The sequence below is a fragment of the Cucurbita pepo genome, chromosome 5, assembly GCF_057944985.1.
Source record: "Cucurbita pepo subsp. pepo isolate OVF chromosome 5, ASM5794498v1, whole genome shotgun sequence".
NCBI classification, from domain to species: Eukaryota; Viridiplantae; Streptophyta; class Magnoliopsida; order Cucurbitales; family Cucurbitaceae; genus Cucurbita; species Cucurbita pepo.
In genome coordinates this window covers 15117609-15139056 of record NC_141802.1, presented here as the reverse complement: position 1 = coordinate 15139056, position 21448 = coordinate 15117609, and the positions used below count along the sequence as shown (strand labels likewise).

General features: G+C 34.2%; 3 protein-coding genes across 6 annotated transcripts; 2 read left to right on the top strand and 1 right to left on the bottom strand.

Annotated features, from left to right (window-relative positions):
* Window positions 1–8728: 8728 nt before the first annotated feature.
* On the bottom strand, window positions 8729–9619 carry MKS1 (MAP kinase substrate 1). The gene has a single exon (XM_023678209.2). It carries the CDS (start codon window positions 9526–9528, stop codon window positions 8887–8889), a length of 642 nt encoding a protein of 213 aa, XP_023533977.2. The 5' UTR covers window positions 9529–9619; the 3' UTR covers window positions 8729–8886.
* Window positions 9620–12263: 2644 nt separating this feature from the next.
* On the top strand, window positions 12264–15684 carry LOC111794646 (putative Histone-lysine N-methyltransferase ATXR5). Of its 4 annotated transcripts, none has more exons than XM_023676738.2 (7): window positions 12266–12971; window positions 13116–13196; window positions 14212–14438; window positions 14522–14622; window positions 14709–14921; window positions 15095–15223; window positions 15358–15684. In XM_023676738.2, exons 1-7 carry the CDS (start codon window positions 12608–12610, stop codon window positions 15386–15388), a joined length of 1146 nt encoding a protein of 381 aa, XP_023532506.2. In that variant the 5' UTR covers window positions 12266–12607; the 3' UTR covers window positions 15389–15684. The 4 variants fall into 4 exon arrangements, with proteins under 4 accessions (XP_023532508.2, XP_023532506.2, XP_023532507.2 ...); XM_023676739.2 differs by having other exon boundaries at window positions 12267–12971; window positions 15365–15684; XM_023676740.2 differs by lacking the exon at window positions 15358–15684 and having other exon boundaries at window positions 12264–12971; window positions 15100–15238.
* Window positions 15685–17391: 1707 nt separating this feature from the next.
* On the top strand, window positions 17392–18420 carry LOC111795677 (uncharacterized). The gene is made up of 3 exons (XM_023678226.2): window positions 17392–17578; window positions 17659–17854; window positions 17924–18420. The coding sequence occupies exons 1-3, from the start codon at window positions 17447–17449 to the stop codon at window positions 18307–18309; spliced, it is 714 nt and encodes a 237-aa protein (XP_023533994.2). The 5' UTR covers window positions 17392–17446; the 3' UTR covers window positions 18310–18420.
* Window positions 18421–21448: the final 3028 nt, after the last annotated feature.

Below are 21448 nucleotides of genomic sequence, written 5' to 3'. Positions count from 1 at the left end.
TGTTTTGGACTTTCCCAAAAGTCCCATTTTGAGTACAAGCTCTCTGACTTTATTTTGTGCTCTCCAAAAGGTCCCTAAATTAACTGAGTGGAACTTTCATCATCCAACAAACCTCTTAATTAGTGCAATTTTTAATTTTAATTTTAATTTTATTGTTTTATGACATTATGGGAATCAAACGTAAGGTTTAAATTTGAATATATGTTTCTTTCTTTTTGTATATATTTTAAATTTGAAATTCTAAAAGTAGGGTAGAACGGAATAAAATAATATGATATTGGGAAAAGTTTGGGTATAGAATGAATCCCGTAAGACCCAGCGGATTCGCTGATCATAGTCGTTGGATATCAATTAGAGATCTTTTTCTTTGAATGGACGGCTGTGATTGCAGGAATGGGAGTACACGTGGAGATCGAGGGTAGGAATGGGATTTAATGTGAGGGAACCTTGGGGCTTACCTCATTTGGAATGGGTTGCAGGACCCCACCTTTAAGGATTCGAATCATCTGATTTGAGTCGTCGGATGCATCATCTGACGGTGGAGAATAAATCAGAAAAGTCAGAATTAACTTTATTTTATTTTTTCCATTTATAGTGCTACGCAAGTTAGATTCTTTAAATTTAGTAAACCAAAACGAAAAGTTTTATTCTATAAATTATAAATTATAATTATTTATTCCGATGACTTATACTATACTTCCCTTTTTTTATTTTTTAAATTCATAATTTTATATTTTTAGAGTATTTGAGTTGTGTTCGGGTGACGAATTGTTTACTCCGAGTTTTTTTAGTCACAAAATTTTCCTTCGACACTATCTCACTCAATATCTATAGTGATTTATAAAATATTATTGTCGACCATCCTTTCTTGGTATACATTTTCATTTGAAGCAACTTACTCACGAGTACACGTGGTTACATTCTACAACACGACATCGTTTAATTATGCTTCGAAGCATATGACTCAAACATTTAATCTTCCTTAGCAATGTCTTTTTAATGTCTATACTAGTGTTCAGTAGCATACCTAACCTCTTTTCATGAAATTATACACCACAATCATAGTACAAATCATGTTAAATCTAAGCATATTCTGAATCATCAATACATCATGTAGCATTCACATTTCGTACGTAACAGATCATAGCATAGCGTAGCAACATTGTTTATTATCTTTCATAGAGCATTCCTAACGATGATGAGATATTCACTGTTAGACCATGGAAATATATTCAGCTCACATTATAAGGCATTGTTATACGTACATGGGTCATTCTATAAATTGTTAGCATAGGATGATTATTAAAAAAAATTTAATAAGCGACTCCACTGTTAAGATTACAAAATGCACTCACATACAATATGTATCATGACTTGTGAGACCTAATTTTCATGACTTTTCCTTGGGCCTTACTTTCTTTTTCGGATAGGGTTGGATGCATAGTATCTCTCGACACATGATCCATGCACGAGTGCATGAGTCCACTAAGTAGGCTTGTTGACGCACCCTTAGGCTATAATAGGTTAGCTCGCGTTTGTACATACCATGCTGGAGATGTAATCCATGGTCGTATAACATATAACATGTCATAGGTCCTACATTGAAATCATGGTTCAATAAGATTGTGCACATAATACTTCCACACTTATCATGACACAAATTCCTTACAAAAACATGTACATAATCATAGTATTTCATTTATGTTTATCATATTTAGTACATCATGGTGTCTCACAAAGCATAAACATGGTCAATCAACATAGCAATCGTAATCAAACATAAAATGAAGTACATGAATTACTTAGTTCACGTAGATAGCATAACATAAAAAAAATACATATCCATGGCCACAAGGTATGTTATACTCATGCATTAAACAATTGTGTCCCGTATAACTGCTAGGTATTTCTACAATAAGTTCACTTACAGTTTCAAGCTCAGCTTGGTGCTCCTAAGCATATCTTAGTTGATCATTCCTAGATTCAGCTGAACCAGAATTGAAGTTCACCTACAATATTCCATTTATTCATGAAACAGAGTTGATTCATGAAGTCAACATAACTTGGCAATCCTAGAATTAAACCTAAACTGTAACGACCCAAAACTTTATACTTAATTTAAGGTCGCCACTAAATACATATCATGAATATTGAATGCGGAAATACTTAATTTAAACTTTCATAAAACCTCACTTTCATCTTAAAACACAACTATGGACTTACGTGTTTTGAAAATACCTTTTAAAACGACACAACAAAAAACTAAATAAAATAAATAAACGTTTAAATTAAAAACATCCTATTATAGTCTAAGTCTAAGAAAATAAATACGACTACCCTATGCATGTGTCATGGTCTCGAGTTGCGATGTTGTCGTCAACCGTACAGGAATGTCTTGCCTTAACCTAAAATAAAAGTAGCACGTGGCTTGAGTATTTAAAGAAATACTCAGTAAGTGACCCAACTATTGGGAATTAAATGCAAGAACATATGAATGTAATGACAGGACCTATCATAACAATCTATTTTCCTACGGTACTATCCTAACGGGTAACTTGGATGTGTACCATATACTCTACAGCCCATACGTGCGAGTATGAACTCACCAGTCAGTTGGCACACCATTAGGCCACTTTCCTTGTCAGACGAGCATACTTTGAGAACTCCTTAGGTCGGACACCCGATAGAACTAGTAACCGTCATGGCTGCATTAGGTTAAACATAATGATCATTTTCTTGCCGGACCTCGCAGTATTATGATAAAACATAATGATCGTTCTCCAACTTGGTCATCGCAGCATTCTGATAGCCATAATGATCGTTGTCCTACCTCGTAACGTACGCGTTCGTACTATCGAGAAGGGTAAGGGGTATCCCTAATGCATGAGCACACAATAATGCATGAGGTCTTAACATTTTTCTATTTTCATTATCATTTAATACAACTCCGCTAGCTTTTTGTATATATCATATCGTTTTTCATATAATTTCACATATCATTTATCATATCTTTCATACATACGCCAGAGTTGTATTTCATGCTAGTTCATCATTTTACATGTCAATCACATCATATCATTCAAATTACATAAACATATCATATTTTACTTACCAGAATGATCTCTTCAGGCGACGATCCTTAGATATGGGAGAAGCTTTTACGACAAAAGAGAAATTGAAGCGAGAAATCAAAGTGATCCGAGGGAGAGAGAGATTTTAGAGGTGGGCTGTGGGAGTATGACCCTTGGGATTTTTTCTTTTCTTTTCCTATTGTTACAAAAATGATAAAAAAAAATAAAAAAAAAAATAAAAAAAAAAACGTCAACCGATTCATCTGAAATCAAACCGTGACAATAAAGTCATTTTCGCTACCTAAGTTCTCCCAAAAAATAAAAAGAAGAAAAAAAAATGAGACACTACGGCTCGATAGTCAATAGCTCCTCCAGCCTTGTAGGCATAGAGTAAACTAAGAGTGATGTGATATCCGAACAAAATTGAATTTGAACTCAACTTCTTCCTCTTCTTGACTTCATTGTTTCGGTTTTTACATTAGCATATCTTTTGGTACCGATACGCTTGATATTCCAAAATACGCTGAGAAAGTAAGATGCTCAAAGTGTATCAAATAAGCTTTATATAATAGAAACAAAACGAAATTAGATTAAATTATTTAGAAATATTGAGTTGAAAGCTATGAAATTATTAATTATGAGTAGCGGAGATTACCTAAACTCACTCATTCTTCAAATCTACTCATGCTTATTTATAGTTTGGTCAATGGTTATATTCGGTAAAGCTTGGTAAAACTATATAGTAAAGCTATATCCGTAAAGCTATATATGGTGAATAGCTATATATAGTAGATGGCTAAATCTGGTAAAGCTATATATAGTAAACTATACTGTATATATATATATATATATGGTACGGTAGAGCTCTGTATGTACTTTCTATTCTCTGTACTCTCTCTTGTTCTAAAGTCATCAATAAAAAAATTCTTTTAGCCAGAGTTCTCCTTGCAATTTTTTCTATCCTGTTCGTTGTGTTCATCTAGATCGAGTGTGTGCGTTGTTGTGCGATCCTAACAACTGGTATCAGAGCTAACAACTGATATCGATCATAACAATTTTGGCCTAATTTTAAATGTTCATTAAATTATATTGCATGGATTTGGATGACTCTTTGTCAACAACTTTATTCATTTTATAATCTACTTTTTAAAATAAATCTACGAATCTCTCTCATATATATATACTCATATAAACTTTTATTTTTTTCAATAATACCTATAAATTTTAAAAAGGTAAAAAATACTATTGATATTTAAAAAAATTCTAAAATTTACTTTTATTACTAAAGTCAAGAGGAAAAATGTTAAAATTTCATTTTAATAATAACTTTAAACTTAAAAAAATAAATAAATAAAAAGATCTTTTCGCTCGACTTTGTTCGACTATTTTTCTCATGGTTTCGATACTAACTTTAATTTTACTTGATTTAGTACCTACCAGTGAATTTTTAGGGTTGGAGCCAAAAACAAGCGAAAAAGCAAGCTCAAAGAGGCACGCTACATTCCGGTAAGTAGCCACACAAACTTTAAACAAGTAATACTTGTAAGGATCGCTGGGACGTGTTAACGTGCTAACATATCATACCTTAGATGGCTAGAATATGCATAATAATGGCTCTAGAAAGACTATTTGGATGAATATAGTATATATGTTATGAATAATTATTGAAATGCTCATGTGATGAGAATTTAAACTACATTCCTACATTAATGCTTTTCGTTATGTATGATAGGAGGATGGGATATTGTGATCTATGCTCCAGGCTATTGATAGATTTATCTTCCCTTCGAGAATGCTTGAATGTTTAGATTATGACATTTGTACTTATGGTGAATGATGGTAATATCTCCTAATAAGTTGCATGAACGATTAGAATATGTTCCCTGTGCTTTAGGTGATCGATAGAAATATCTCCTTAGTAGAGCATGGATGAACCAAGTTAAGTATAGGGCGCTAGAGCTAGAGTAGCTTTCGAGTTGATCTAGATTAGTACGTTGCCAGTAGACCGAGCTCCATAGAATTGTGAGCGGTGATTAGAGGTATAGATATGAGGGCACCCAGAGGTTGGATTAGCCCTGAGGTGTTAAGTCCCTAATGTCCTAGAAACAAGAGATGAGATTAGACTGCCTAGACGCACAAAGAACCTAATAGACCTCCATGAAAAGGATAAATTAGAAACTCTAAAAGACTTATGGGTAGTAAGAACAATGTAACCAAAAAACCTCTAAGATAATTTGAGTTACTATTGTGTGTGGGGACGAATCAAGGTTGATGTCGCGATTCCGCAAAATAGTGCTGAAGAGGGACTTGGGATCACATGGGTAGTTAGCTCTTCTGCTGTATGTAGAAATGAGTCGGGGATGATACCCGATTCCATAAACTGATCTTGAATAGGAATTTTGGACTACACGAGTAGTTATTTCAAGGTTAGTATTTCTATTATATATAGAAACAGATCAAGGTTGATACCATGATACTGTAAACCAGTCTCAAAGAGAGATCTTAAACTACAAAAGTAGATATTAAGGTGAGTACTTCTATTGCGTGTAGAAATGGGTCATAGATTGAGACTGCAATTTCGTAAACCAGTTGTAAAGAGGGATTTAGGACCACATAGGTAATTGACACCTGAAGATTGCTCCTAAAACTTCAAAACATACATTGAAGCTCAGATAGCGTTAGGAATAGGCTCGGGCATCCTCGAGCCTAGAGATAAGCAACCTACTATGAATTAGATGCGATAAGAGCCTACAAATTTTGAAGTGGCAAATATATATATATATATAATTTAAATAAAAAATTTGAAATAACATAAAAATAGTCCCATTGGGATGGTGCCAAACCAAGTGGTAGTCCATAATTTGGCTTTAAACCAGCATGTGGGGTCTTAGATGAAACTTTTTCTTATTTAATTTTTTTAATTTATATATTATAAATAAATAAATAAATAAAATGTATTGGTAAAGAGAGAATAAAGAATAATTGAAATTATGAGAATAAAGATGGGTGCCAAACTAAGATTCACTTCATACAATCCCATCCACCTTAACCTCTCAACTTCAAAAATTATTTAGGTCTCTCTACTTTCATTTCATTTTTTATTTTTTTATTTTTAAATATTAAATAAATATTTAAATTAGCTTACTGAATATAAAACATGGGAGAAAAATAAATATAAAACATGGGAGAAAAAAAGAGTTGGTAGAAAAAGTCCATACCTAACATATAATATTATTTAATAATAAGATAAATAAATAAATAAAAAGAAAAAGTGGTAAAAAAGGAGTCAAAATTGGAGGTTGTGTTTCCACAAAAATGCCTTTCTCCAAAGTCAAATATATATATATATATATATATATATATATATATATATATATATATATATATATATATATATATATTTTAAGATAAGATAAATAAAATTTTAAAATTCCGTGAAATGGGAAAAACACTTTTGATAAATTAAGATAAAACATGTTTTACTAACTCGTGTTTGTTTGTAGAGAGAGTGACATGATCATGTTGTTGGAGAAGGAGGATCGTGCTGGAATCATGGATTCCAAACGTTGGAGTGTTATAATATTAATGTTACATTAACATTGAGATAATTCATAATAAAATTTTAAGAAAAGCTTAAAAAACTTAATAAATAATTTTAAGGGTTTAGAAAATAAATAATTATAAAATTAAATATAAATAAATAAATAATATAACTCTGGAATCATGAAAAAGTAAGCATTAGATCCAGAATTAAGTGGGCCCTAAACTAACTGGGCCTAAGGCCCAAACAACATCGAACCCCATAAACTCACTCCATTGACTTTTGGTCGTTGAATGGACTCTTGTCAACCGTCCAATATAAATAAATAAATAAATAAATTTATATGAAAAATTACCGATTTAATCCCAAACTTTAAGTTTACCTCTAATAAATTTTATTAATTTTAATTTCTATTGTCATAAATTCAATATTTTTTAAAGAATAAAATAGGTCAACGATCTTAAGCACAAAATATAAAACTTAAACCTTATTAAATGCAAAATCATAAATTTGGCATTTAATTTAAATGTGTATAACAAAGATAGTAACTATAATAAATAATAGAAAATACTATGTTTTAATGATATTTGCAGACTTTTAAATTTCATTTAGTAGTATTACCAGGAACTAAATAAACCACCTATCAACTGCTAAATGAAATTTGATGCATACTACTGTCCTATCTTGACATTCATGACCTTTTCAGTATTCATCGTCATTTGTGTAGGGGTACTTTACCTTTACCTAAAAAGTATAAAAATAGCACGTGACTTGACTATTTTAAGAAATATTCAGTAAGTCACCCTGTTGAGGTTAATAATGCAATCACACAAATGACATGATTTAGACTTCCCTATATACAGTCCACGCACACACACATGGACCCACCAAGCGGGCTCATATACGTACCCCTGGCCTTGCTTGGTTGGACACAACACGTTAAATATGGCCGAACGCCACAAAAAAGGAACGACCCGCATGATGTTATGACGAACATAAATATCATGTCCTTACTAACGTAACAAGGAAGTATTTCGATGCACATAACATACAAACATGAGGTCCCCGTGATTTATATTCATAGCATACGTTACATCATTCTCTTTCTCCTTTCATCCATGAGATATTATATATATATTATATATATCATGTATACATGGTAGTCTATTACATAATCCATCACATAATTTTTACAAGGCAGAACATAACATTTCATTTCATTCATAACATGACATAATAGATATCACATGCATACATAGCATAACATCCTATGTCAATACATAAAATACATAAGCATAGCATAAAATAATATGGTGCAAGCAGGGGCCACGACACATGCACTCTCATACATCATTCAATTATTTAACTCCAACAGTAAGGTCACTTACATGATTGGCCGGCCTTGATTGGCCTTGATCGAAGTTAATAATTACTCCTCACGGTTGTGAATTGAGGCTTCACCTACCACGTCGAGTTTGCCTCGGAAGAAGAGAGGATGGCGTGGCCGACTAAGAGATACGCAGGTGAGAAGAATAAAATCAAATGAAAACTCAAGTACACATCAAATGGGGTCTGGAGGCCTCAACCTTTTAGTCCATTAATCATATACTTATTTTCGTTACGGCCAATGAGGTAACAATAAATAATTGAATCAACTTTAATCACATTAAATTAATTTAACATATTCATTCAATAAATGCTGATTGAACCATTATGATACTATACATAAATTCATAAAACGTTCACAACTAACATAAATCCAATTTAAATAAATCTAAAACAAAATAAAAATTGCAAAATGAATTTATTTATTAAATAATACATGTGGAAAAGTCAATAATGGTAGACTCAAAAAAAAAAAAAAAAAAAACCAACAAAAAAACCTGATTCATATGGTTGCAAATCACAACCACTCATCTTTCCATCCCAACCTTTTTAAATGTATCGACAAATTCTACATTTTTGTGTTTTTTTTCTCTTATATTCCTATATTAAAATTTGTGGGACAAAATGTTTTAATTCATGGTATAACTTTCCTAAAATATACCTATAATATTAAAAAAATAAAAAATTTACATATGACGTGTGTCTTACTTATATATTCAAGATGTTCGAGTAATTATGAACGAATTGCTAAAAATGAAATGAAAATGTTGTACAAATTAGAATTACCTACTTTACAAGAAAGAAAAAGAAAAAACCCAATTTTTGTTTTTGATGGGCAATGGCGATGTTGATTGAAATTGTAGAGAGGGAGGGAGAGAGAGAACTTAGCTAAAAGTCAAAGAGATGGTTGAAGATATTTGGTGAAGAAATTGGGGAAACCAGGGGAGCTGGGAACAGAGCCGAAGGGCTTGGCCAATGGGGGCTCAGCTCGTGAATCAACGAATATGTAAAGCTTTGAGGCTCAATCGCCGGCGAGAAGAATCCTGACGAAATCGGAGCTAGACTCGCCGGTGCTGGAGATAAAATTCCGGGGTTTTGCCCTAATTCCACGGGAACCTCCGTCAAATCCATCATGTCGCTGACGTCGATTTCCCTTTCCCTTTCGGATCGGGGGCTGGCTTTTTCGATTGTGGCGAATCTCGCTGCTGGGGAGAGGTCGCCGTCGGTGGAGGAAGAGGTGGAGGAGAGGCCGGTGAGGCGCTGCACGACGGACATGAAGTTGTTCTCGGCGACGTGGAGGACTTTGGGGGAGATGTCGTAGATGATGAGTGGTTGAGGCCATTGGGAGGTGGCTGGAGGGAGAGGAGGGCGGCCAGAAGGGGGAATCGGCTGAGGGTGTGGCGGCGGCTTCTTGATTTTGCGGGATTCTTGGTTGACACGGAGTTGAGGCGGGCGGGGGCCCTGCAGCTGGATCTCCTTCTTTCTTGGGGTGTTGGGGCTGCCGCCGGCGGAGGAGCCGGGCGGGTTCATGACGGATCTGGCGGAGGAGGATCGGAATCTGATCGGAGATTTGGGATCGGGGGAAGGGGGGAGAATCGGAGATTTGGGTTAATTTTGGGGTGGTTTTTTGTTTGTAATAATTGGAGAGTTGATAAATATGGTTGGAGGAATTAAATATAAATATTATTTATTTATTTATTTATTTTTGTGACAAAAGTATTGTTTGTTTGACTTTCTAATTGTTGACTTCATAACTGGGAAGAAGGGAACTGTGGGAAGGTGGAAACTCCCCACGAAAATTAATTTTTATTTTAAAAACTCTGGTTTTAATATTGTTTTTTTATTTTTATTTTTTATTTTTCGAATCTTACATTTCTAATTCTCTAAATGTTCCACTAAAAATATTTCTTATTTTAATCTTTTATAATATATTTTTTTTTATTAAACTAGAAAATTAGTTTCTGCATATTAATTTGTCTGAACATTCAATTTGGTATATAATAATTCTTAAAAAATAATATTTAATAGATAAAAAATCTGTTAACATAAAATTAAAGGGTATAAATCCAAATAAATAAATAAATTTAAAGGCTATGACAAGATTTGCAATGCCAAGAAGGTCAAAACTTAGAGACTTCCTTAAAAGCTCATATAGTTGTAGAATCTAAGCCTAAACTTCCTAGAACCTAGAGAAAAGTTCGTGGTAACTTATTAAGTCAATGATGTGATTAGAGTCTACTAGTAGGTTGTTTACTGAGTATGCTTATACTCACTAGATTTTATTTTTCAAGTGACAAATGACTGCTAGTCAAGGTGGAGGAGTGTTTGAGAGTTGTGCGGTCATAGAAGAGAGTCATCTCGAGACGTTAGTCTTAAGTATAGGGGTTGTGGTTCTTTACATTTTGTATCTCGTCCTTGGATCCCGTTTTATAATAAATTTTGAAACAACATTTGGTTTATAATTTTTTTTAATGCAGTATTGTTTGTGTTTAAATTGCACAAAAATTTATCATGTTGTTAAGGGTAAGTCCTGGTTGGAAATTATGACCTAAAACTTCCTAATTAATTATTTAATTTTAGTAATAATTTTGATTATTTTATTTATAATTTAATTTTATCTATATATAAAAGATCAAAAATTATTAGTCTAGTTTGACATACTATAGAATTATGTTCAAGTAATACCGAAGTTGTAATAATAATTTGATTATTTTATTTGTAATTTAATATTGTTGATTCGAATAAAAATTTAATATTATTAATGTAATTTTGACCAATATAAAAATCAGGTTCAAGTACTAACTTAGAAGGTTTATAGTATATAGTTGTTATTTTATTTGCAATTTAATGTTATCCATTATTAAAAAAAAAAAATATTAAGATTATTAATGTATTCTTTAGTCTATGATTAACATATAAGAGGATCATGTTTAAGTAATAACTTTAAGAGTTTATAGTATATGAACGAGGTTGAATGTCTTATCCTAGTAATACTATTGATACAACTCACTATGTAGTTGTTATAAATTATTTAATCCAAATCGTTCATGTGAGACATGTGAGTAAGGTTCTTTTTATATACGAGTTTATATAAGATTGGACCATGAACTATTTAATATCACTTTATAGATTTGTTAATTGAGAAGACTAATATTTCATGTGATGATCATATGCGACTCTATCTTAATCCTGAGTCATTATAACTCTTGTTTACGAGGGTTTGTCCTTTTATTTGTATGGGTGATAATGACTTTTTTAGCTAATTCAATATGTCTACCATTTTGGAGACTTAACCAAACAGGGAGTTGGAAACATAATTTCACGAGATAGAATTTATTTCTTCCCATATAAAGTGAGTACATGAATAATTGCCTTAAATGCTTATTTCAAAAACTTGAACAATAGGGTCTTATTCTGTAATTGTTAAGGTAAAATGAACTTCGACCCAACTGTAATTATGAACAACTCGAGGAAAATCAACTTGTTTGATATGATTATATCAATTGGATACAAACGGTCTTACTATGCATAAGAATTCAGTTAGAGTTAAAGGAATCCGTAAGTTCATAAATTTTCTTAATACTATAAAGTTGATTTTTTTTTTTGTTTGGTTGGAAGGATTTAAATTAATATTTAATATTATATATATTAAATATAAAAATAAAATATATTCCATTTAAAGGTTTAAATTAAGATTTATTATATGAGATATATTAAATATAAATAGATAAAATATATTTAATTTGAAATGTTTAAAATTTAATATATTTAATATATTAAACATAAATTATATTTATTATATTTGATACATTAAATTTTAAGATAATTAATATATCTTTCCCTTGAAAGAAAATATATATTTGAGATTTAAATGGGGTTGAAATGAGGTTTAAATTAATTAAATATATATTGAAATTTTGTTCAAAATTTAGAACACGTCTAGTTAGGGAGTTTTTATAACTGAGCTATCAAAAAGAGAAGTATAGTTTGTTGGTACAGATAGTAACTTTCATTTCTTTTAGATTTTTATCTTAGTCATTCTATTTTCAAGTTTGCTATCGTTTAGATGTGGTCATAGTTCATTCATGTACTCGGAGTGTCATAGTATAATAGCTCACTTTTGTATTGTTTTTTATTTTTGAATATTGATGGCTAAAGCAGCATGGTTGAACATTCAAGTAGTTCGAATAAACAAATCTTGAATAAGAACCTAATCAATTGTAAGCGTTGTTAGGAGTAAAATTGGGTCGAGGGCCCATTGCGGGGTGACATGGTAGGAAGATGATGGGCGGTGTTGGTGAAGTTTGGAGTTCGTGTTGTGACGATGAATTGAGATTTGATAGGGTATGCGCATGGTGATGGTGCAAATAAGATTGATTCATGATTTCATTATAAATAAAGCGTAGTTAAGATACCCCCAAAATTGAAACTCCAAAGCAAAGAATATCAGGAAGTTTAAAGCGCCTGGATTCTGGTTTGCTCCTCTGCTTCATTTTGGCATCAAATTCCGTGCGCCACAACGATTTCATTACCTAATCCAATCCCAATCTTCCACCTCTCTGCAACGCCGTAGAGGAAGCTAACAAATTCCGCCATTTTCGTCGTCCTCATGACTCCGGCTTTGTCCTCCTCCTCCTCCTCCGCCGCCGCCGCCTCCCAGCGGCTTTTCCGCTGCACTGCTTCGCTGCGGCGAACTCACGCGCCTCACCGCTCTCCTTCCATGTCTCCTCCGCCGAGGAAGCTGAAACTAATGGCGGAGATAATGGTCAAGGCTAAGTATGCGGTTCTCGAACGGGACGATTACGACGACGTCAGGTGTGAGAAATGTCGCTCCGGCGACCGGGACGATGAGCTGCTGTTGTGTGACAAATGCGATAAGGGATTTCATATGAAATGTGTGAGTCCGATCGTTGTTAGGGTCCCGATTGGATCCTGGCTTTGCCCCAAATGCTGTGGCCAAAAAAGAGTAAGAAGTAAGAATATTCTCGAACTTGTTGATTCTTGATTCTTGATTTGTTTTTTTTTTTTTTTTTTGTCAACTTCGTAAGGTGTATAATCTTTGGACTGTCAACGTGTTCGAATTCCATTCTTCATTCTTTTCAAAATTTTGGTTGTAGGTTTTTCTCAGAAGAAGATTATCGATTTTTTCCGAATTCAGAAATGTAAAGACGCAGAATCTCCATATCTATCCGCTCAAGGTAAATTCTTGATTACAGTGTTCAAAATTCATATGATCTTATGTTTGTTTTATAATCTTGATCACGATCGTGCTCCTGGTATTCAATAATATGGGATAGTTATGATATACTTTCTATATATCTGCTCAAATTGTTATTCCTTTCGTAGACATTTCCCTTTACAGTCATTTGAATTGTTTAAGAGCTAGAATATGGTTCTTGAAGTGACATCCAGATGAATTCCAGAGAAGAAGATCATCTCTTATTCTTCCTTATACTTAATTGAATATGTGAGGTGTAAGTCATGGAAATTCTTTAAACAACAAGGAGTTCACCTGATTCTTGTGGTTACTTTAAATTTAGTTGCTTATTAAGGAGACATACTGAATGTTTATGCGTTATAACACCTGCTGTAAGACCATTAGACGTTAAAATATAAATCTCCTAAGAAGTACTCTGCTGAAACTTTTCTACACCATAGGTGTTCCTGAACTGTTCATTTGTTGGTCGGTTTTCTTTTAATATTCCCTTTGTTGTACCTTTAAATGCCACAACAACAATGTTCTGATACCAATTGTTGGAGCGTAATGCCACAACAAAAAATGTTCTGATACCACTTATTCAGCGTTGGAAGCCATAACCAAAAAGCTTTGATTTGCAATTGTGTGGAGTCATTGTCATTTTGTATTTATCTAGAGACAATTAGGAGGAACTTTGTTGAGAGACTTTGTAGTGTGAGAGTGAGAGATAACTTGTAAACACTTTGGTTATAGTGATTGGCTACATGGATGTAGAGGAATTTCTTCTCTCCGAACCACGTAAATCTGTGTGTCTCTTTGTTTAATATATATTTGTGGGTGTGTAAATGCGGTCGATCTTGCTTTTGCTTTTGCTATTGCTACAACAATTGGTATCAGAGTATTTCGTGGCATTTAAGGGTACAACACCTTTCATTTAGACTTAGTCATGGATTCATTGTTTTAATAGTCATGGATTCATTGTTTTAATATTATACAAATGGTATCGTGAACTGAAGCTATAAAGCATAGGAGACGACTACGGTCATTGGTGTGGCAGAAGAAAAGGAGAAGATTACTATCATTTCTTCCAAGTGAAGATCCTGATCGCAGATTGAAACAGATGGGTTCACTTGCTACAGCTCTAACAACATTGCAAATGGAGTTCAGTGATGATCTGACGTATTTGCCGGGCATGGCTTCAAGATCTGCTAACCAGGCAGAGCTTGAAGATGGTGGAATGCAGGTTTAAATACTCATCTGTTGTTAGTGACTGAGTTAAGAGTGGAATGGTCATAAATTATGACATCTATCTGCCTTCTGTTGTAGGTTATTTCCAAAGAGGATATTGAGACCTTTGAACTCTGCAGAACCATGAGCAGAAGAGGCGAATGTGCTCCCCTTTTGGTAGTTTTTGATACATGTGAAGGGTAACTTTATTTTGAGCTTCTTAATCATATTCCCATATGATTCTAACCTCTCTACTGAGTAGGTCCATGCTCAATCTATGATGTAGTTTTACTGTACAAGCCGATGATCAAATTAAGGATATGACTTTTATTGCTGAATATACTGGTGATGTCGATTATCTTACGAACCGCGAACACGATGATTGTGATAGTATGATGACCCTTCTTTCAGCCAAACATCCATCTAGAAGTCTTGTCATCTGCCCTGACACACATGGAAACATTGCTCGCTTCATCAATGGAATCAATAATCATACTCCGTAAGTTGAACAAGGCTACCTCATTGTCTTTTATACGTTTATATACTTGTGTTCATTCATATCAGCCTTCATGTCTGTGGAGATAGAGACTGAGTTATGCACATATTGATATCTTCTTTTAGTTTATGTAATATTTGAGAGAATGAAATTGTTGATATTCCATTTTTGTGCAGAGAAGGTAAGAAGAAACAGAACTGTAAATGTGTAAGATACAATGTTAAGGGCGAATGCCGTGTGATTTTGGTTGCTATTCGGGATATTGCTAAAGGAGAGAGGCTTTATTATGACTACAATGGATATGAGTATGAATACCCCACTCATCATTTTCTCTGAGAATTTCTTAGGATACGTCTAACAACTTTGGGATTTAATTTGTCTGTCCCATACAGTTTTTTCACCATTTTTTCTTCTTCTTCTGCTGAATCTTGTTGCAAAGTCAACAGTTGTTGCTGATTCTACCAAAGTAATTTGTATTGCATTCCCTCGGCCGAGGTCGAGGCTCGGACCAACCAGGCCAGGGAGGAGGAGGGGGGAGGAATGCCAGATTTTTCCCAAGATTTGGTAGTGAAGGATGAAGTTCTGTTAGGTATATTACTGTAATACAATTGTGAGATAAATGTGCTTTCATTTCTTGTGAAAAGTGATTGCTTGTTACTCCATTCCTACTTTTCTCCCATTTAAGTTTCTTTTATCCCTTGAGTGACGTTTCACATTGGTTTTAGTAAACTTTGAGCAGACTTTTAGCTCGAAATCTTCCTTATTAGGATCTCGTTTGTTGTGTTGTGAAATGATATACGAAATCAACGAGTTGGAAGAATATATAAGTGAAGATTGAAAACCATGAAGTTTGAAATAGTTGTCTTGTTCATATGGTATGTTCGAGCCCGGTCTTGGAAGGAGACTATTACGTCACTAAAGAGAGTTCTTCATTCGAAAATGAGGTTGCGAAAGAAACAACAAAGGGAGTTCCCTTTGTTTGAAGAAACCTTCATTCAAAATGGGGGACCAAAGGCATGCGCCTAAGAAAAAACATCTTTTGGCCTTGTTAGTTATGAAGCTTCTAAAAGTTTCATTTTCACCCCTTATCCCTTGATTAATTCTCTTTTGGGGATTTTATTTTAGCTGAAATTACATATTTACCACAATATTTTGTTTCAACATTATCATGAATGAGCAAGCCCAATTGAAAGAAGTCCAGGCCTTAATCTAATGGGCTTCATAAATTTTATAAGGCCCACCCTCCAAGCAAGGCTTATAAGCCCAATTCATGGACTTGGTTCATTAGGTTGAATCTTGGTGGATTGAGCACTTTGATGAAGTTGAATTACCACAAACATTAAGGTCACATATAGATGTAAAATAAGATCAAGTTATCGTGTAGCACTTCAATTCATGCACTATTACACTGCCTAGGTAAAAGGAATGAATTCATAAAACATCATACCATTGTGGCGAGTCGTATTCATCTAACATGGTATCAGAGCCATGCCCTAAACTTAAACATGTCAATAGAATCCTCAAATATCGAACAAAGAATTGTGAGACTCGAAGGTGTAGTCAAAAGTGATTAAAGTGTCGAACAAATTGTGTACTTTGTTCGAGGGCTCCAGAGAAAGGAGTCGAGCCTCGATTAAGGGGAGGCTATTCGAGATCTCCATAAGCCTCAGGGGAGGCTTATAGTGAGTCCTACTATCTCAATTGGTACGAGGCTTTTTGGGAAGCCCAAAGCAAAGGCATTATGGAGAATTGTGGGATAATCCAGTTACCTAGAGAAAGTTGAGTTATATGAGTTAAGTATTCTTTTCTTAAGAATACATAAACAAAAATAGCAATGCAATTGCATTATAAGGTCGCAATTTGAACAGATTAAACAGGTTCAAATTGACATAACATGAAACCTATTAATCCAAAAGCACCATGGAGAGCAACAACAAAAGTCCATAAACCACCTAATTAACACCGTTGGTTCCATTTAACTGACCTAGTGTTAGGAGAACTCATGAACCAAGTATACCACAAAATTTTTATTTATTGAATCTAATCCAACTCATCTTAAATAAGTTTATAACCCCATCCAAACCATGCAGGAAAGGTTAGATTGACAGAATTTTTCGAGTCATCCAATTTTTTGAACAAACCAAACATTGGCCGAGAAAAACAATTCTTCAAAATAATTTAGATATATGTATATATTTTTATTGAAAGAAGGAAAATAATATGGAGGTTGTGATGTATGTGGGTTAGAGTGTAGGTTAGCCATGTGAGGGGCAGAGCAAAGGAGATGACACCAAAACCAAACAAAACAGATATCCAAAGCAAAAGGTGTAGCACATTGGATCGAAGTTTACAGGAAGTGGGTGCACCTTCAATCTTCTTCTTGTCACTTTCAAACACTGTCTTGTAATCAAACAAAAGATAAGGATGATAACACATCACCTGTTCTTTTCACACCCACCGCCATAACCCAACCATCCCATTAAAACCATCCTATATTCCCTCACCTCTTAACCCAAACAAACAGAGACATGGGGAGTTCAGAGGAGGAAAGATTAGTTCAAATGATTGATGATTTCATTGAGTCACCTCAACCTCCAACCCCTTCTTCTTCAAATCCTCTCCCTCTTCCCTCCAACACCCATTATTTTTTCACTTTAAAGGTACTAATTCCTTCCATTTTACAATACCCATTACACAAAAACCCTTCAATTCTATGCTTTAATTCAATTCATGTGTATAGGAGATTCTTGGGAACACTGCAAGAACAGCTGAAATTGAAGTGAGTCAGGCTGTGATGAAGCACATGAGAAGGAAAACAGATGCTCCCAAGACCACCCCCCTTAAGAAATGGCTTGTCATGAAGCTCAAAATGGACGGCTATCATTCTTGCGACCTTTGTCACACCTCTTGGGTCACTTCCACGGGATGCCCACCCGGTGAGTCCAAATATCTGCTAGAAGTGGACTTAGACTATTACAAATAATAACATATTTCATCTATAACAGGGGATTACGAGTACATTGAGATGAAAGCAGAGGGTGGGAAAAGGATGATAATAGACATAGATTTCAAGGCGCAATTTGAAGTGGCAAGAGCAACAGAGAGTTACAAGCAGCTGACACAAGCACTGCCATCGGTGTTCGTAGGGAGTGAAGAGAAGGTTGTGCAAATAATATCAATTCTATGCTCGGCAGCCAAGCAGTCGCTTAAGGAGAGTGGCCTCCATATTCCCCCTTGGAGAACTTCCACTTACATGCAGCGCAAATGGGTGGCTACTTCCCAACAAAGGCCCAAGGCAGCGCCGTTGGTGAAGGCAATTGGGAAGAGGGTTTGGGGCGGTGGCTCTGCCTTGTCCACTCAATTTTCCAATATGAGTATCAATTGTTGTTGATCATTATTGCTTTAATTCAATTTTGACCCAATCTTTTGATCATGTGTTCTAGAATGGACACCTGTTTGCCCCTTACGAATTTAATGAAAAAGGTAATTGGGTAAGAATGAACGACCATTCTTAGATATGAGCTCAAATCAACCGAACAAGTTCTACAAAATTAAGAACTCAAATCATTATTAGATATGAGCTCAAATCAACCCATTTGAATTTATGTAATCATTAAACGATAGATTAGTAATCATCATGATTATTGAACTATAATAGAACTTTAAATTATATATCAATTCGATAGAAATTAACTATGAAATGACGTCGTCTTAAACACAAAAAAATGAGATGAATAGTAGAAACTCGAAAAGACAAGCGAAAATCAGCCATATTCTTTGTATATAAAGTTGTGGCCTATCTTTTTTTGTTTTTTGTTTTTAATTTTCACCGTTCCTTTTCTTTTCCTCCATGTTTTAAGTCCCTCGTAATTGATTTGGTAGAATGAACTAGGAAGCATTCTTTAGATTAACCAAAAGAAAGGTAGGTAATCTTCCTCAATTCACGATCCAAAAAACTTTCCCATTGTTCATGAGTGAAAGATGATGGTAATGACTTTAAGTAGCAGAAAAATTTAGAGTCGTTACAAAGGTGGGAAGGTGTTCGGGAACTGTACTGTCGCAGAAAGGGTGTCAAAATATATATGATAGAATGTCGAAATAAGATTAAAATTCATGATTAGTAGAAGAAACAATTGTTTAGAGGTAAATTGAAAGAAAGTTGTAAGAAATATTATTGTTTTTGAGAAGGAATATGAGTTATTATCCAAAGTGAAGTGGGGCCAAAGGGGAGAAAAATAAAGAAAAGAGAATTGTAAGGGTAAAACAAGAGGCACTCATCTAAAACCAGTGGCCCTAACAAAACAATGGGAAACGCAAGGTTTTGATATCCATTTCATACCTATCATTGTACTTAGTATACAGTATGGACAGAGTTACGTTATCAAATGACACACCAATCTACACATTTTTATATGTACTCTTCTCCTTATCTTCAACATTTCGTATCGTTTTCCTTTGATATTCTCTCGATTGGATTGAGCCACAAGAATCTATCGATTTTGTAAGTTGGGTCTTACCGTCCAACTTAAAAATAGTCCAAACAGAAGAAGAACAAGGGTCCTAATTGAAAAAGGTGTCCAATGGTATAGGTTTTGCTCGCTCGCTCGCTGTGTGATTGGGTAATTAGCCACTAAAGTAGTCGAAAGAAATGATTCAAAATGAATTTTGTGGAAATTATATATTGTGTAATCAGATAATTAGCCACTCACGAAAATTTTATTGCAGTTTCTTAATAAGAATCAAAGTGTTAAGGTTGAGCTAAATGATCCTAATTTAGGGCATTGTGATTGAGTGACCTTTTTTTTTAAATAAAGAAATAACTCTCTTGAATGGGTCATGAATTTACTTGTTCTTGCTAGGTCATGACATGAAAGCAACCAATAAAATTATAGGGCATTTAAATATTTGATTCATTAATAGTAATTAATGTAACCACCTACGCCCAAAGCTAGCAGATATTATAAATGATGGTTTGTTCTCCTCTCCAACTAATGTGAGACATCACAATCCACCCCGCTTCGGGGCCCAGCGTCCTCGCTCGCACTCTTTCCTTCCTCCAATCGATGTGGGATCGCCTCCAAATCCACCCCCTTTGGGCCCAACATCCTTACTGGCACATTGCCTTATGTCTACCCCCCCCCTTCAGAGAACAGCGAGAAGGCTAGCACATCGTTCGATGTCTGGCTCTGATACCATTTGTAACGACCCAGACCCACCGCTAGCAGATATTGTTGTCTTTGAGCTTTCCCTTTCGGGCTTCCCCTCAAGGCTTTAAAACGCGTCTACTAGGGGAAGGTTTTCACACCCTTATAAATGGTGGTTTGTTCGGTTTGTTCAACCAACGTAGGACATCACAATTAATGTAATTAATTGCGTAATTAAAAATTTAGAAAATAAGTAGGGGCAAATAAGTCCAAAAATCATCTCTTTAATTCCCAACAAAATGAAACATGATTTCATTGGATATATGTGTAGAAAAAATTTCGGTCCTATGTCACTGTCGTATGAGATATGATTATCACATCAAACAGTACATTTATTTTAGTCCTCACATCAATTACTTTCAAAGAATTAGAATAAGTTCGTTCTCGTTAACACTATGACTCACCCTAATCAATTTGAAAATCATTAAAATAATTACTAAATAAAACACAAATACTCAACATAAATAGTATCCTATTTAAGAACTTCCATAAAATTGCATAATTTTTAAATATAGAAAGTCACAGAAAAGTTTTAGGTGACACAAATAAAATTAAATATTTTTATTCCATTAAATTCATCACAAATCATTCTGATAATCTAAAATATTTATGGAGTTAATAATAATAACAAGAAAAGATTAAAATAATAATAAGAAGAAGAAAATATTAAAATAATCATTCCGATAATCTAGATTATATGATGTCAACTTTGTATAGGATTGTGTCATCAAAATGATTTAAAGATAAAAACTATAGAGACCTCATGCACTTTGTGTGTACATAAACATCGAGTTACTCCTCCATTTATGATGATGAGTACGGACGTGTACACTATGATAATAATCATCATCACGCCTCGCATAACACTCGAGGGTCTGCTAACCTCCCGACGACGCTATGGACAGCTAGTTCGACTATGATGGGTCCATGGGGGTAAACCGTCTGGATATCCACACTCACACGTGTGGGTTGTGTGTAGGAAAGTACTACATATCCAATTTTGTTCGAACTAGATGTCACTCCTATGATGTTTTAATCATAGGTCCCTAATTATGAGTTTCATGTGTTTGCATTCCCAATAGTGGAGTCACTCACCGAGTATTTCTTAAAATACTAAGTCGTGTGCTACTTCTATATCAGTTAAAGACAAAACACTCCTGATGACGACATGCAATTAAAGACCATGACACATGCATAGAACAGCAACATTTCATGTCTTAGACTTAGGTTAACATTTTAAATATTTTTATTTTTTTTATACTATATTTCGTACCTTGTGTTAAAAATACTTTTGTGTTCCACCTAAGAACATACATTATGACACAG

What these genes read in the sequence shown, in the direction of transcription:
- MKS1 (XM_023678209.2), bottom strand. Translation starts at nt 9,528, where the DNA reads ATGAACCCGCCCGGCTCCTCCGCCGGCGGCAGCCCCAACACCCCAAGA.
- LOC111794646 (XM_023676738.2), top strand. Translation starts at nt 12,608, where the DNA reads ATGACTCCGGCTTTGTCCTCCTCCTCCTCCTCCGCCGCCGCCGCCTCC. An exon ending in TCCATATCTATCCGCTCAAG is followed by an intron (nt 13,197 to 14,211) that starts GTAAATTCTTGA and finishes CGTGAACTGAAG; the next exon opens with CTATAAAGCATAGGAGACGA. An exon ending in TATGACTACAATGGATATGA is followed by an intron (nt 15,224 to 15,357) that starts GTATGAATACCC and finishes CTTGTTGCAAAG; the next exon opens with TCAACAGTTGTTGCTGATTC.
- LOC111795677 (XM_023678226.2), top strand. Translation starts at nt 17,447, where the DNA reads ATGGGGAGTTCAGAGGAGGAAAGATTAGTTCAAATGATTGATGATTTC. An exon ending in ATTATTTTTTCACTTTAAAG is followed by an intron (nt 17,579 to 17,658) that starts GTACTAATTCCT and finishes TCATGTGTATAG; the next exon opens with GAGATTCTTGGGAACACTGC. An exon ending in TTCCACGGGATGCCCACCCG is followed by an intron (nt 17,855 to 17,923) that starts GTGAGTCCAAAT and finishes CATCTATAACAG; the next exon opens with GGGATTACGAGTACATTGAG.